This window comes from Falco naumanni, chromosome 10, assembly GCF_017639655.2.
Source record: "Falco naumanni isolate bFalNau1 chromosome 10, bFalNau1.pat, whole genome shotgun sequence".
Classification (NCBI taxonomy): Eukaryota; Metazoa; Chordata; class Aves; order Falconiformes; family Falconidae; genus Falco; species Falco naumanni.
Window position 1 is genome coordinate 18565641 of NC_054063.1, and position 16114 is coordinate 18581754.

At 43.1% G+C, this 16114-nt stretch overlaps 3 protein-coding genes across 3 annotated transcripts; all 3 read right to left on the bottom strand.

Annotated features, from left to right (window-relative positions):
• Positions 1 to 1832: 1832 nt before the first annotated feature.
• On the bottom strand, positions 1833 to 2780 carry LOC121094739 (olfactory receptor 4D5-like). Its single transcript, XM_040608773.1, has one exon. It carries the CDS (start codon positions 2757 to 2759, stop codon positions 1833 to 1835), a length of 927 nt encoding a protein of 308 aa, XP_040464707.1. The 5' UTR covers positions 2760 to 2780.
• Positions 2781 to 6138: 3358 nt separating this feature from the next.
• On the bottom strand, positions 6139 to 7080 carry LOC121094733 (olfactory receptor 4S2-like). Its single transcript, XM_040608760.1, has one exon. The coding sequence runs from the start codon at positions 7066 to 7068 to the stop codon at positions 6139 to 6141; it is 930 nt and encodes a 309-aa protein (XP_040464694.1). The 5' UTR covers positions 7069 to 7080.
• Positions 7081 to 10802: 3722 nt separating this feature from the next.
• Positions 10803 to 11753, bottom strand: LOC121094795 (olfactory receptor 4S2-like). The gene has a single exon (XM_040608862.1). The coding sequence runs from the start codon at positions 11736 to 11738 to the stop codon at positions 10803 to 10805; it is 936 nt and encodes a 311-aa protein (XP_040464796.1). The 5' UTR covers positions 11739 to 11753.
• Positions 11754 to 16114: the final 4361 nt, after the last annotated feature.

Genomic DNA, 16114 nt, shown 5'->3' on the forward strand with positions numbered 1-16114 from the left:
TTACATCAGGTACAGCTACAGACTGATAAAGGTGTAGGAAGCAAGAACTCATACCTTGCCCTTCAAACTGGGGGATCCAAGTGCCTCAATGTAAACATAACCCCACTACTCTCTCATGTACCCTGAAATACTGTGTCATGCTACCCTGTCACGCTAAGGTAAGACAGGTCTTTGACCACGTACTAAGGTAAATAAAAAGACTAATTCTTGCTTCTTGTGGGAGGGTATCCAGCAGTTATGCTGGTTAATACGAAACTTGTGTTCTTCCGGTCTTCGAAATAAGTGGTGAAAGACCAGTTTCCCATTTCCAGTTTCTCCCCTATGACGGAAGGCCAACCGTTCTGTCACAGCTCCTGTTTGATTCTGCTAGAGCAGTGGGTTTCAACACAGGCAGAGTTGCCGGCTTTCCATGTTGGGCAATAACCTTGATGTGCATTTCAGCAGTGCCTGTATGACCCGAGCAGAAGCTGCTGTGTAACTGCTTGTTAAGTCTCTCTGGTAGGGACTGAGTTACCTGCCAGATTTCCCTTGCATCTTTGATCTCCCAGTATCTATACATCCACATAAAAGTTCCACTGCTAACCTGACACGAGCCTTCTCAGAGCTGCTTTTTATTTGTACAGTGCTGGGAGTTACCAAAAGTGGAATAAGACTATTCCGGGATGCCTAGACTGTAATATCCTAGTTCCACATTGTCCTGAAGTGATGCTTTGCTAAATGTAAGCCCAGTTTTAAAGATAAACTGACTTTGTTATTTCAAGTAATTCCAAAAACGCCTAATAAACAGCAGTCCAAAACCCAAGAAGCAGTCTGAAACCTAAGAGGCCTAAAGCTGTGGACAGCACAGTCTCTTTTTCTATGCATCTAATGGGTTTGGAGCTGAAGGAGAGGAAATTATTTTCTTTCACCAACAATGTGGAAAGAGGGGTCACTCAGGCTCCAGAACCACTTTCTAACCAGATTTTTGTGGTAGCAGTAGGTAATATGGTAAGAAGGGATCTGAAATGGTTTTGAAAAGGCTGTGGTGGTGGGAAGAGTTCATCCATTTTTATGTGAAACAGAGGAACATCATGGAAACAAATATCAAAGAGCAAAGACAAGACAACAGGGGAAAAAGACACTGACAAAGAGCACAGTTTTTCAGGTCTTTCCAATTTGTAGTTCAGGCAAAAGAAATATCCACACCTTAAAAGTTTCCCCATCTTTTGTAATAAACAGTGACAATGTTAGTGCAAGTTCTGTTGGTTTACTCTTTCCAAGCAATTTTCAGAGGCTGCTCAATGTTTCCCATTCATGTAGATCCAAGGCTCAAGTGGTTGTTGTTTAGACCCTACTATATTCCACAGCACAATTCCTTTTCCCTTAGAATTTTATCCCAAACATCTGAGCTCTGCCCAAGCAGAACTTGTAATTCACTCACTGCATCACAAACCTCAAAGCATAATGCTGCCACTCTGTACTCAAGAGTTTGGTCCTCCTGACTTCACTTTGAGGGCGCAGAGAAGGACATTCTAATTGTCATCAGCAACTGCAATTATAATTGCAAAGTGATGTGATCAGTAAAAACCTTACAAATGTCTCATCTGTCCTGCAGCAGTGAAAAATCCATAGGTGGACTGGGGGGACTTATAGCCCACGAAACAGGGAACAGTGCCACTGAAATCTACAGGTCTGAAGAAACCAAGGCTAGGTAAATCCCTTAACTGGAATTAAAACACCCTTTGGATTTCAGATACTGCCCTACGTGTTGGATTCCAGCCCTGTTCCCACGCCCCAGTCTGCCATTAGTCTGTAGGAAGGTAACTCCAGGTTTGCTGCAAAACCAGCTTGTCTCAGGAGCCTCTGCAGCGCTTCCACAATTTCCACATGGATGCCTTCATTTCCTTATTCCTCAGGGTGTAGATGAGGGGGTTCATCACCGGGGAGAAGACAGTGTAGATCACACAGATGTGCTTGTCCAAGGGCAAGGTAGAAAAGGGACGGAGGTAGATGAAAATGCAGGGTACAAAGAAGAGGGTGACAACCATCACATGCGAGGCACAGGTGGAGAGTGCTTTCCAGTGCCCCCCTGTGAAGTGGACCCTGATTCTGACAAGGATAAATGTGTACGATATGACCAGCACCAGGAAGCAAAGCAGGGATATTAAGCCGCTGTTGGAAGCCATGAGCCACTCAGTGATATAGATGTCTGTGCAGGCAAGCCGAACGACAAGAGGCATGTCACAGAAGTAGCTGTCGATTGTGTTAGGGCCACAGAAGGGGAGCTGGATTGTGAGCAGCGTCTGGACAATGGAGTGGAGGAAGCCCCCAGCCCAGCAGGCAGACACCAGGGTCCAGCACACCGGCCGGCTCATGATGGCTGTGTAGTGCAGGGGCTTGCAGATGGCAGCGTAGCGATCATATGCCATCACAGTCAGGAGAAACATCTCTGATGCCCCAAGAAAGTGCAGAAAAAACAGCTGAGCTATACAGTCTGCAAATGCAATGGCCTTCTTCTGGGAGAGCAGGTCCACCATCATCCTGGGAGAGGTGACAGAAATGTAGCAGATATCTATGAAGGACAAATTGCAGAGGAGAAAGTACATGGGTGAGGACAGCTTGGGGTCAGTCCTGACTGTCACAAAGACAAGAAGGTTCCCCAGCAGAACCATGATGTAGGCCAGGAAGAAGAAGATGAAGAAGAGGACTTGCAACTCCCTTGTATCAGAAAGCCCCAGAAGGATGAATTCAGTCACATGGGAGAAGTTTCCTGGTGCCATCGCTTCAGCTCAGGCTCACATAGCATAGGTGTGGGGTGAAGTCATGGGCTGATCAGGGAGAGAAGGGGATGTGCTACAGCTCCAAGGTTCATTGATGATAGAGCATGGTGCATTTACTGCTCTTCTGCCTGCTAGGGAAAGCAGTGTCACATTATAAATTGTGGTGAGCAGTGTTTGCAAAGAGCACTGTCCACCTCTCTTCTCCTGCCTTCCCATTCCCATTGCACAATTTGGAATATATGTCTGCAAGTCACAGCACCAGTTTAGAAATGATTCCGCTTTTCCCTCTCTGCCTCTCTCAAGGGCTCAGTAGTCTTCCAGAGAGGGTGAACAGACTATAGCAATCCTGACATTGCACTAGACAGAGACCTGCAGAACAGGCATCGCAGTGTGAGCACAACAGCTCTGGCTCCCTGTACAGTCAATGAAGAGGAATAAACACCTTAAAGGCATGACTTGGTTTACCTTGTTTAGATCATTACACTGTAGTGAGATGACATATCCCATAGAAAATAGTACTGCAGTCCTTGAGTATAGATGGAGAGCAGATACCCGCTCCATGCTAGATGAATCCAATGCAATCAACATGAAATTAACTCCATGGCATTTGTTGTCTGAAAACATTCTAAATCATTCACTCCAAATCTGTTTCAAGTTATTCATATGACAGGTCAGGGCATTGTTCCACTCTTCTTCCTCCTGCTTGTAATTCCCACATTCTGGCCCTTGTTTAAGTTTCTTGTTGCACAGAAATTTGTTTCAGGAGCTTTTCAAGTGGTTTTTCTTTTTCTCACAGGTTGCAAGCAAATGTTACTGTGATGATATCGGTGTCTCATTTTCTATCTATCATGTGGACAGAAAGATCCAACAAGGCAACACCTCCAAGGCTTTCTGAACTGACCTCTGTGTTTCCCACATCTGCCTTCTCCCTAAAGTCATCCCATCCCAGCACAATATATAAATGCTCCGGTAACATACTGGAAGTAAACATGGGCAAAAGACAGTTTTCTGCCAGTGGAGCTGGACCTGTGAGAACTGTGTCATTACCAAACTCCAAGCAGCTACCCAAGGGCCTTATTAAACAGTTTTGGTGGTTGGGTCCCTTGGTGTGCAACAGCACGTCAATTTACTCAGTCACCTTCTGTGTGTGGAGTCCTGAAGGATGATAAAGAGAGAATAAGGCATCACATGCTTCTAAGCATTCAGAAGCCTTTTGTATGAAAAAACAAGTCTCTGGCAATAAAAACATACATGTAGGGTTGTACTACCATTGAGACAGTGTCAGGCATCAGGAAATGTTGCTTGAGATGAGAGATGCTGCAGAGTAAAGACAGGTAGCATTGGTGGGAGACTGCAGTCACTCAGGGATAGACTGGATCAATGCCTCATCGGGATGAGATTTAAAGATAAAATAATACGAGTGTTCATTCCTTATAACAAAGGAAGGTCTGCACAGTCCAAAGATACCAGTGGTGTGCCAGTGAGAACTGTGGCTTGAGTTCAAATCAGCTTGAACCGACTGGTCTGCCCATGATGTTCATTCATAAGAGATCCCCCTGTCTTTGTCTCAACCCACAAGCTTTAACTTTTTTGTCTCATTTTCTCCCCCTGTCCTCTTGATGAGGGTGAGTGAGAGAGGGGCTGGGGGGTTGTCCAGCAGTTAGCCAAGGTAAACCAAACACATGGCATGAACTTTAAAGACTGGAAACTAGTTTCTGAAAGCATGCAATCTAGTAAAAGAAGAAATGTGATTACTGAATTTTATGGCCATTTCTGCTACATCTTCAGGAGGTGAAATGAGTAGCCTCTTCCAGTTAGGAAGAACCTGGAAAATTAGAAAGGAAATCTTGGTGACTATGTGCCTGTCTTTACACCCTAACAGCAGGAAAGATAAACCCTTCCTCTCTTTCAGTCATTGTTATCTTTTTCTCTTCCTACTCTGTCTGGAAATATGGAGAAATTATAAAAACTCTGTCCGACTAGTCTTGGTTTACTTCTAATTTTACTACCATCATAAAGTAATGAGGGCTTATTGCTGTATTCAATCTCCATGTGTCACCCTTGAGGCAAATGAGTGAGTTGTCAACTATTTGAAGGACATTCTGTTCCTCTGCTTTCCCTCTCAAAATATTAGTGCCAATAGAATTTTTTAGAAAATTCATGCCTTGACCACAGGCAACCAGTTTGCAGTAGAAGAGCAGTGCCCAGACTCATCAGATTCTACGGACATTTCTACATTTCTGTACTGGAAATGGCTGAGGAAAATGTCAACCAAACAGTAACATTCTTGTTAGGAAGATGAGGAATGCTCTCCGTGTTCGGCTAGGAACTTGGTTGTGTTTCAGCATGATCAGGTATTTAATGCTCATATTTCCACTGAGATACATATCCGTTAGGTAATACCAGTGTAATGGCTCCAGAGTACTGGACAAAACATTAAATTTCATCTAATATCTAACTAAAGCTATGAAAACTGTCTTGATAATTCCACTGGAGTGGGGATCAGTCAGTGCCTATGGTCTTTAACAGTGCTCAGATTGCTGCCCTGGTAGGTTATAAAGGTCACCTATGAAATAAACTCAAGGTCTCAGAAAGGTGTTAGACAGCAGGGCTCCTTTAAATGAAATTGATCCAAGCAAGAATAGCCAGAATTTTAGGTTTATAGTACAGGGAAACTCTTTTTAATATTTAAATATTGGTGTTTATTTATTGGTGTTTCAGTACAACTTGCCATCTCTCCCTGTCATTTGGAGACCTAATACAACCTCCTACTTCTCTCATGGTCCTAGTTTGCCATGAAATTAATCCCATTTGAGCAAAGGCTTCTGGCTTTCCTTAACGGCTTGCTTAGTTCTAGAGACCTCCTGTTAACACATCAAAATATGTTAGATGAAAGCTGCCAATACTGTGCTGGACCGAAAGGGTTGTTTACTCTTGGAAGGTTAGTACCACCTTTGTGCAGAAATGTAAGGAGATGCTACTGTCCAGTCCAAAGGTTTTAGTTGCTAGTAAGAAAGAAAAACCTCTCAAAATACTTGGCTGCTTCTCCTAATGCCAGGAGAAGCCTGGACAAAGACCCAAGATACAGCTACGAGGTGCCTGAAAGCAAATGCCACAAGACTTCCCCAGTGCTCAGGTTTTGTAGCTGACAAGAACGTCACATCCTTTTGAGTGACAGGTCCCAGAAAAGCAGAGTTACATAAAACCTTGAATTTTGTGTCAGCCCTATTCTGAACAGCTGTGCAAAAGCAGAGCAACATCACTGGAAAGTCTCTTCTGAACACTTCTCTCTCCCTCCCCATGGTGTCTTAGGCTCACACCATCTTAAGTTCACACCATCTTAAGCTCACACCATCTTACACACATACACTATGTGGTTTCATCTCTCACTCCTCTTCACTTTTCTGCTCCACAACTTTTTCATAGCATTTTTCACCTCTTCATTTCGGAGAGTGTAGATCAAGGGATTGAGCATAGGCGTGATGATGGTGTAGAAGACCGAGACTATCTTGTCTGCTGAGAAGGTGGTGGAAGGGCGCATATAGATGAAGATGCACGGACCAAGGAACAGAACTACAACGGTGATGTGGGAAGTACATGTATAGAGTGCTTTGAGACGCCCTTCAGAAGAGCGTGTCCTCAGAGAAACCAAGATAACAGCATAGGACACAACAAGAACAACAAAACAGCTCACGGAAATCACACCACTATTGGCAGCCACACTGACAGCAATGATGTAGGTGTCAGTGCAAGTCAGCTTCATCAAAGGGTGAACATCACAGAAATAGTGGTCAATCTCATTGGGCCCACAAAATGGCAGCTGAATGACCAGCAGGGTCTGCACCACTGAGTGTACAAGGGCTCCCACCCAAGAAGCTGCCACCAGCCAGCCACAGGCATGTTTGTTCACAATATTTGTGTAATGAAGCGGTTTGCATATAGCAATGCAACGGTCATAGGCCATCACTGTGAGAAGGAAGATCTCAGTGCACCCAAAGAAATGGCCTGCAAACACTTGAGCTATGCAGCCCACAAAAGAGATTGCCTTCTGCTCAACAAGAAGGTCATAAATTAGTTTGGGAGCTGTGACAGTAGAGTAACTGATATCTACAAAAGACAAGAAACCGAGGAAGAAGTACATGGGAGAGCTCAGCTGTTCACTTGTCTTTATAGTAATGATGATAAGCAGGTTTCCAAGAATGATAGTGCCATAGAAGACTAAGAATAATGACAAGCACACTTTTGCTAATGTCTTGTCTCCTGTCAGTCCATAGAGGATGAACTCTGTCACATTGGGTTTGTTCTCCATAGACACCACATAGACAGGATCTGAAGCACAGAAAAGAAACACCAGCTATATCATTAGACTTGGGACATTATCAGTACACAAACATAGTAACCACTGGTATGTTAAATATTAATCATATTTCCTTTTCTGTATTTTGGGGACAGTTTCTTTTTAAAGGCAATGTTTCCCTCAAGGACTAACAAGTGATATCCAAACCAGAATTTAATAACTTTTTCAGATTATTTACTTGAGGAGGGTAGTAGAAATAGTACCCTCAAGAATCCTAGTCCTCACCTTTGCCTCTTTTAAAAAAGCCTAATTACCAGGTTCCCTCAAGAGCCACTTTTACCCTGTAATGTTGTTCTGGAAATAAACATTGACCAAAAGAGACAGTGTGGCTATAATTCAAGTCTCAACATTGTGATCATGGCCTGAGGAAAGTCCTTGCGCAAGCAGTGATTGTACTTTCCTTTTCAATCCTTTAAAGGATTGAAACAGAACTACTCCTTATTATCTCTCTGACTGTGATAGATGTGATGAAGTTCAGTCACAGAAAGATCTGTCCAGTGTTTTCTCAGGCTGCCTTTCTTACAGGACATGAATGAACTCATTTGGAGCTAATTTGCATTAATGGTGCATTAGCAGGGGTTTGTATACCTCACCCAGGTCCTGGACTTGGTGTGGAACACCTCGTGAACACTCCTGTACTGACACTGGGGTAAGGAATGCACCGCCAGTGACCCTCCTTTACTCACAAACACCCATGAACGCACCTTTGTGGCATTCCCATGCAATGCACAAGTATCACTAGCATCAATTTATACATGAAGATAGAAGTGGCAAAATGTAATAACCTTGTCCGTGATATCAGCAATTCCTTTGGGGTCTGAATTCTATCCAACAGTCACGGACACTCCGTTCTTTCTCCTGAGCTCTCTGCCTCACCTCCTGGCTACTCCCAGCTAGGGCAGCAGAGGAAAGGCTCTTTAGCATCCCTATCCCTATTTCCATGCCCCCCCACGAGCAGAGGGAAAGCCCTGTGGGGAAGGGCAAAGTCAGTGTATCATGACCGTTGTTTCCTGATACATCCACCTCAGAGAAAGTAAGACTGAGCCCATATGAAGACCTGTCATCAGTTCCTGAGTCCTCTTTGTAACACTGACAATATCCTTCTGACAGACTTTTCTGGAAATGGCATATAACTGGGAAAAAAGCAAATAGACACCAATTAAAACAAAGGCTAAAAAATCTGCATTTGGGTTTTTTCTAATTCATAAAATGGATCTGACAGAAGTCACTCACCAGAAATGCCTGTATTCAAAGGTAGGATTTCAGTCACACTTGAGCAAAACAAAGGAACAATATCAGAAAACTCACACAGTTTATATTTGTCAGTCTCTGAGAGTTTGCTTCCTATTGCTCCTCTGATGACCTCCTCTGCCTGCTTTAGGTGGTTTCATCAGGACGTCTCAGCTGCCAGTTGTGAGATGTTGTGGTAGTAGTCCATCTCTCTGCCAGTTCTGAAGCTTACAGTGGCTGAAAAGAGCAGCCTGACCCTGTGTCTGCATTTCTCATTCTGCAAAAAACAACTTCCAAGAGCATCTACAGGAACAATTATCTCTCACAAGATGGGGAGGCTGCAGCAGAAATATTTAAAGTAAATCGCACACCAGAAGCACAAGACTGCCAGGAGTAATGAGATCCCAGGGGCATACGAAGTTTTGTCAGAAATCATCAGTGGACAAGAAGCTAAAAATTGTACTTTGGATAGCTGTTGTGGTACTCTCTGGAGAGTGATGTTGGAATGTGGGCATCTAGGCTGTTACATTGCACAGGGCTTTGCTTGCTTACTTGTCTGTTTGCTGTCCAGATAAATAGACTTTATTTACTATTGGGTATGTATTTCTTCTGGAAGCATTTCTGGTGCAAGTAAGTCACACCTGGCCATTTGCAAGATTTATATTGATCTTACCTTTGCAATCAAATATTCTTGAAGTAAAGATGTCTGTTACACAGGACATTTATGTAAATTCAGCTTTCTGTCCTAAGCCAGTATTTCTTACATGCGTTCTCATTTCTTATTAACTTGTTCTTGCCATTGCACAGTGACAGCACAAAAGAATATGACAACTGTGCTATAGACAATGCAAAACGCAGAAGCAACTCTTCAGCCCAAGCATTAATTTCTTATAAGTATTCGTACCAAAGCATAGAGGAGCCTAATGTTGTTTTCAGTGACACCTTCTATAAGCTATGGTCAAATAGTTGCCCAGCAGCACCCAGAATTGAGACCTACAGAAAAAAACCTAGGTGTTCACCCCCAAAGCATTAAAAAAAATAATCTATTTTTCATATAAATATATATGTCTGTATATAATTTTGTGTGTGTGTGTAAATATATAAAGTTATAAGCCGTAGCCTGGGCTGGGAGCACCTTGTAGCCTTGAATCCTACTTAAGTCACATTAAGGTGTAACTCAGGGGCAGATGTTTATAGGAAATGCAAGTGAAGAAATAAAAGTGCTTTGTTTACTTTGGGGTGGCACCAAGCAGGTCTTTTCCTTCCTTTCTCAGCTGATGGGGTGGTTTTCTGCTGGCAAGGTAGGGGCTGGGATCTCTTGTTTCATTGTGGCTTCCCAGGTGGGCACCCTGAGCTGCTAAGAGCTTACCACCCTGTGCCACTGCATTGGGCTGGTCTTTCATCCTGATGTTTCTTCTCTTCCCTTCTCCTTTCCTTCCTTTCCCATGGAAAACACACTTCTTCCCTTGTGTGGCTGTGTAAATGTTGGGCTAGGAGGTGGCTTGCATACTGGAGTAATTCCTAAACAATTCTTTTTTTTTTCCATTGACACATGAAACTCTGCATCCAAATGCTGCCTTTGGTGACTCCTTCATTTCTTACAGTCAGCAAGGTGCCTTTATTAGATCTGTGATTCTGTGTTAGTCTAAAGATTAAAATAAAAAACCTGCATCAGAGCTGAAGGATAGAGGGGACAGTTGGAAGGATAGCATCAGTGACAGGTGACGTAGGTAGAATTATAGAATGGTAGAACAGTTTGGGTTGGAAGGCACCTTTGAAGATCATCTAATCCAAAATCCCCAGCCTCAGGCAGGGACATCTTTCACTAGATCAGGTTGCTCAAAGCCCCGTCCAACCTGACTTCAAACACGGCAGAAAGAATTTGCTGCACCAGCAGGAGAAGGGGAGAAGCTCCCCATCCTGTTACCTGCATCAGCAAATGGCCCAAACAACACCTAATATCAGGTTATTAATTGCTAACCTATGGATTCAGCTACCGCAATGTGGTTCTCGTAAAAAGGCATTTACTACAAGCGGAAAGGGATCTCTGTTTCCAGCAGCAGGTGACCATAGTCCTCTCTTTCCCAGCCAAATGGATTACTGAGCAGATGGAGTTCATCTGAACATTTATACCTGAGTAATGGGATGCTCTACCTGGACAACATTTACACTATTTTGGATAGTATTTATTTAGACACTGGTGTTGGAGTTAGTGCTCAGGAGCCCCACGCCTGGGCTTGCACTAGCTGACAAGAGAATACACACTGAACGTCTGCTTGTCACAGGGTTCACAATGTCTTTCAAATCAAAAAATGAAACTTCAATGTTTTCCTGATTACAACAGCAGCTAACAGAAAGCTTTTCTCTGAGAGCCACTTCTTGGGGAATTTTCACAGAAGGAATTATAGCGAAAGATGCTTGATTTTCTCCCATCCTTTGGAAATGTTACCACAGCTCTACACCTTTCCATTTTCACTTCCCACTTTTCTACTCCACAGTTTTCTCATGGCACTCTTCACCTCCTTGTTTCTTAGCGTGTAGATGAGTGGGTTCAGCATGGGTGTGATGACAGTGTAAAACACTGCCACGGTCTTGTCCTTTGGCAGATTGTTGGATGAACGTATGTGGATGAATGTGCATGGTCCAAAGAACAGAATCACCACAATGATGTGGGACCCACAGGTGGAGAGGGCTTTCAGCCGCCTTTCAGATGTTTGACTTTTTAAGGAAACCAGGATGACAACATAGGACACAACCAGGAGGAAGAAACAGCTCAGAGTCATCACTCCGCTGTTGGCAACAACAACAATGCCCACAGCGTAGGTGTCAGTACAGGCCAGTTGCAGCAGGGGGTGGACGTCACAGAAGTAGTGGTCGATTTGGTTAGGGCCACAGAAGGGGAGCTGAACGGTTAGAAGAGTCTGCACTGCGGAGTGCACGAAGCCTCCTACCCATGAGCCGATCACCATCTGGCCACACACACGCCTGGTCATCAGGCTGGTGTAGTGGAGAGGTCTGCAGATGGCAATGTAGCGATCGTAGGCCATCACTATGAGGATGAAGATCTCTGTGCAGCCAAAGAAATGTACCCCAAACAGCTGTGCTATGCAACCCACAAAGGAGATGGTTTTCCTTTCAACAAGGAAGTCAGCAATCATTTTGGGAGCTGTGACAGAAGAGTAACAGATATCTACAAAGGACAGGTAACAGAGGAAGAAATACATGGGGGAGTTCAGATGCTGACAGCTAATTACAGTGATAACAGTGAGTAGATTTCCTGCCACAATAATAATATAAAAGAACAGAAACATCACAAAAAATATTTTCTGCACCCCTTGATTCTCTGAGAGGCCCAGAAGAACAAATTCCTTCACGCTGCTTGCATTCTCCATGTTAATCTGTTGGCTGGCGATATGCAATGGACAGCCTAGGCACATGGAAAAATAAAGACAAGTGATTCATCAGGTTTCTTCATTATTGAAAATGAACCATTTACCAGAAGTGCATACACACTAACGAATACATAGGATTAGGATTAAGTTTATGAAGTGGGGGGTTTTGTCTTTTCTTTTTTTTTTCCTTTCTTCCCCCCTATGTATTTGATTTCCCTGCATGAGACTTCAGCCATGTCTATCACTGCACTGAGGCAGATGCAGTCTGTGATATGTGCCTCCACCCTGGTCCTCCAGGATTTTGAAGGACTGGGTCTGTGGCTGGCATGCTAAGGACAAGGCCAGAGTGTTCACCTCCAGCACCATGGGGCATACAGATATTTAAAAGTACGTTTGCCCTCAGTGTAGACCAAGTCCATGATAACAGTCTTTGTAAAAACAGTGCCTTCAAGAAAACCTGGAAGTATTCCTTGGAATGCTGATTTATAACTAAAAATGATCTTTGAATTGTTGTTCAGAGAGGAAATGAAACCACCCACAGAGCAAAAATAAAATCTCCTGTGTATATACATTTTGAAACATAAATTTGCAGCTTCATGGACTGAACAATGAGTTCTAGGAAAATTGTCTATCATGGTAAAACCAACACACAATTTTACATATAACTTACTCTAGTACTTAGTTTGCTCTAAATCTCAGCAATGTTCCATTGACAGGAAGGAAGAATGAAAGGGTCTTTTCAGACCTCCTGTCAGCATGGTATGAATTTTACTCTGTACTGATTTGTGATACGCTCTGGGGGATATTCTCAAGGGTTAATTTCTGTTTAATGAAGCCAGCCTAGCTGGTGGTGAAAGTCTTTTTATAGGCAGAACTGCTAAACTGGGGTCCTTTACAGAACCTGTTCTTTTTCTATTGATTGAGAGGAGCCTAAGTAAATTAGTATCACCAGGATAAAGTTAACTTCAGAGAATAATCATTTTTCTCCCCTAAAAGTAGCTCAGAGTTTTCCATAATGCCATTCCCCTTTTATGTCATTCCCCGCCCCTCCCCCCCTTTTTTTTTCTCTCTGTGTGTGTGCATACTATAGCTAAACTCCTTATCTCTAGGTGCTTCTACATCTCTACATTTTCTTTTTTCAGACATGGTCACATTCCAGTGTGAATGTGGGGCTTCTTTGGTTTGACCTGTTTCAGCTATAGCTCCTTGAGTAGTACATGTCACTAGTAAATAAATTGCGTCTTTTAAAAAGAATTAGTCCTTAACATTACCAACTTGCCACTGTGCAACCAGATATCAGAATTGCTTGGCTCAAAGAAGCCAGGAAACCACTAGATTAAACTCGTTACAGGTTTTAACCAAAAATAGGTTTGAAACAAACCATCAGCTGTATGGTACTCATCCTAGTGTCAAAACTTTCCCAGTCAATGTTGTTAAAACCGCCATGGCAAATCCTGCTCAGTGAAAATACAAGCAGCTCTTCCTGTTTGTGCAGGTGATCTGAGCAGATCAGTGGAGTGATTAATTTCATTCAAATTATCTAGCACCTATTTAAAATTACAGCAAGGTCAGAAATTCTTGTGTAGGCAAAAACTAGTCAATCATCCACAGGAAACACGGCAATGGAGAAAACCCAAAATTGCTCTCAAAACCAAAAAGTAAAGCCTAGAGAAGTTGAGAAACTTAGGGACTTTTCCTGTGCTTACAGCTGTACTAGCAGTAGGTAACAGGTATTCAGGAAGCAGGGGTAAAATTTACATGGGTAATTCCTTTTCTGATACATCTCCAAGAAAAAAAAGATCAGTAAGAACAATGTGATCTCAATTTCTACACAGTATCACCAAGCTGTGATCCTCTCCATCCCTCCTCTTTTCACTTAGCACTGCCATAGTGTTCTACAGAAAACAAAAGGACAAAAGGGGTACGTAGGCAGGGCTGTGCAGTAGCCAGTGGAAGAGAGTCAGCTGGGCTCCATCTAGGAGAACTGGCAACCAGTGGTTCAGAAGGGAGTGATCAAGAGATAAATGATCAAGGAAAACTACATTCCTGGATAATGGCAGATGGGAAGCTCCTAAGCTAACACAAGGTGTATATTTTTGAAAAGATTGAAAAGATATGACCTGTTCACAACAGGCAGCTGTGTCCCTCTTGGTAAGGCCCCTGACACAGCCACCAAATGACATTTTACAGTGGATTACATCTGCCTCATTCCATCTCATTGACTTATTTCACACAGGCACCTATATCTATATCTGAGCCAGTCATATGCACTCTTTTTTCTTGCCTTTGCAGGGCAATTCACAACCAGCCTAAGGTGTCTCCGTAAAGGTGCGATGCATTGCATGCTGGAGGTGCTGATTTATTTCTGTTGACTCTAAGAAGATGACTAGAATGACTAATTCAGTACAGGATTCCCACAAGTTGTGTCTTACCTCTAAAAGTATCTTTTCAGGGACAGACTAGAGGTATATGACATAATGCAATCAATTGCAAAATAAAATAAATAAATAAATACAATGTGGACTGCTAACATTTCAAAAAGAATGAGAAACATCTCCTTATTGCAAGGGTTTGTCCGTAAAATCTCAGGTGGTTAATGGGAAACAAAATAACAAACCAACCTAATCTAGGACTACAGAACTCGCTCTGTACATGGTTTCAGCCAAAGACAGCCATAGACAATTGATACCTTTATTGAGAATTTCTTTTTGTGTGTTCACATTTGTTCAAGAGGAAAGGAAATGAGGAAAAGCAAAGAAGAAAGGAAACAAACAAAAAAAAAAAAAAAAAAAAAGAAAAGAAAAGGAAAGAAAAGAAAGGACCCAGAGAAGCTGGAAAACTTACCTCCTCTGCGTTTGGAGATCTAATTTTTTGTGCAAGGACTGTATGATTTTATCTCCTCAACACCTGCCTTCCCCGGTAAGAATGTGCTAGAGCACAGTGTCTTTAGAGAACATAGAATAGCTTCTGGAAAGCTTCCAACGCCTGCTTAGGAGGTCGCCTTTATTGTATAATCCCACCTAATTTAATTTCTTGCTTTCCTGTACTGCAAGTGCGTCTCAGTTTCGAGAACTGCCTTGATGGGCGGTGGGGGTAGCCTGGCTGGGCCCTCCTGCACTGACTGATGCATTCACAGCCCAGCAGCTGAAAGAAGGCTGAGAAGAAAATGGTTTAAGTAGCACTCTTTAACCCTCTCCAAGGAAATCTCCCACCTCAAGGGCTCTTGGGGCTGGAGGAAGGAGCCTTAATGAGGGCAAGGCATGAAAGGAAGGGGTAGAGGAGAAATTAACTCTGTCCTGACTGAAAAGTTTAAGCAAACATACATTAAAGTAATATCAGTCAGTGATAATGATCTTATGAAGGCGTTTTAGGATTTCTACGGTAGAAAGAACAGCCCATGGATTAGCTGAATAATAAACTGAACAAGCATGTGATGTGACCTAGTCCAGTTAACCCTTTCCAGAGTCCTTCCTTAAGCCACGCCTTATGGTTTTCCCAAGTGCAGAGGCCCATTAGATCCACTGCTTTGGCTTTATAGCATTGTGAGGAATAAACCAGTTCTTTTAAAATTTTTTGTGGTCCAAGAAGAAAACATATGAAAAACAAATCTACATTAAAAAATCAGAGAGATTTCTAGCAGTAAGGCGAGAGGCACCATTTTCTGGGGCTGGCAAAGGTTTCCCTGTCACAGCAGTCTTTTTAAGGGCAGGTTAGGCACACTTCTCTTGGTACTGGTTATGCTTAAGTTTTCGCAGAGGTGGAAGATGGCCTAGGTTACCTCTTGATGACGCTTCAAGCAGTATTTTGCATGAAATTTCATCACTGGCAACCCAGTAAATAAAGCGTCATGCAAGAACTTGCATGTTTCAGCAAAAGTCAGCAAATTACAAAGTTAAAAAAAACCCTTTCTTTTACCAATCAGGAAAATGAGGGAGGAAGTCAGCTATTTTACGTCTTTGGAAGACAGACATAGACCTGTTAGAGTGGGTCTGGAGGAAGGCCATGAAAATAATCCAAGGGCTAAAACAGTTCTCCTATGAAGAAGAGCTGAGAGAATTCAGCCCAAAGAGAAGGCTCCTCAAAACACTCTTGTGGCCTTTCAACTTAGGAAGGGGGCTCATAAGAAGGACAGAGAAAGGCTTTTCAACAGGGCCTGCAGTGACAGGACAAGGGACAATGGTTTTAAACTGAGAGTAGATTCAGATTGAACATATGGAAGAAATATTTTTATGAGTGTGGTGAGACACTGGCCCAGGCTGCCCAGAGCAGCTGTGGGTGCCCCATCCCTGGCAGTGCTCAGGGCCAGGCTGGACAGGGCTGGGAGCAGCCTGGGCTGGTGGAAGGTGTCCTTGTCCCTGGCAGGGGGGGTGGACTAG

Excerpts from the sequence above, each read along its gene's own strand:
- LOC121094739 (XM_040608773.1), bottom strand. The coding sequence starts at position 2,759 with ATGGCACCAGGAAACTTCTCCCATGTGACTGAATTCATCCTTCTGGGG.
- LOC121094733 (XM_040608760.1), bottom strand. The coding sequence starts at position 7,068 with ATGGAGAACAAACCCAATGTGACAGAGTTCATCCTCTATGGACTGACA.
- LOC121094795 (XM_040608862.1), bottom strand. The coding sequence starts at position 11,738 with ATGGAGAATGCAAGCAGCGTGAAGGAATTTGTTCTTCTGGGCCTCTCA.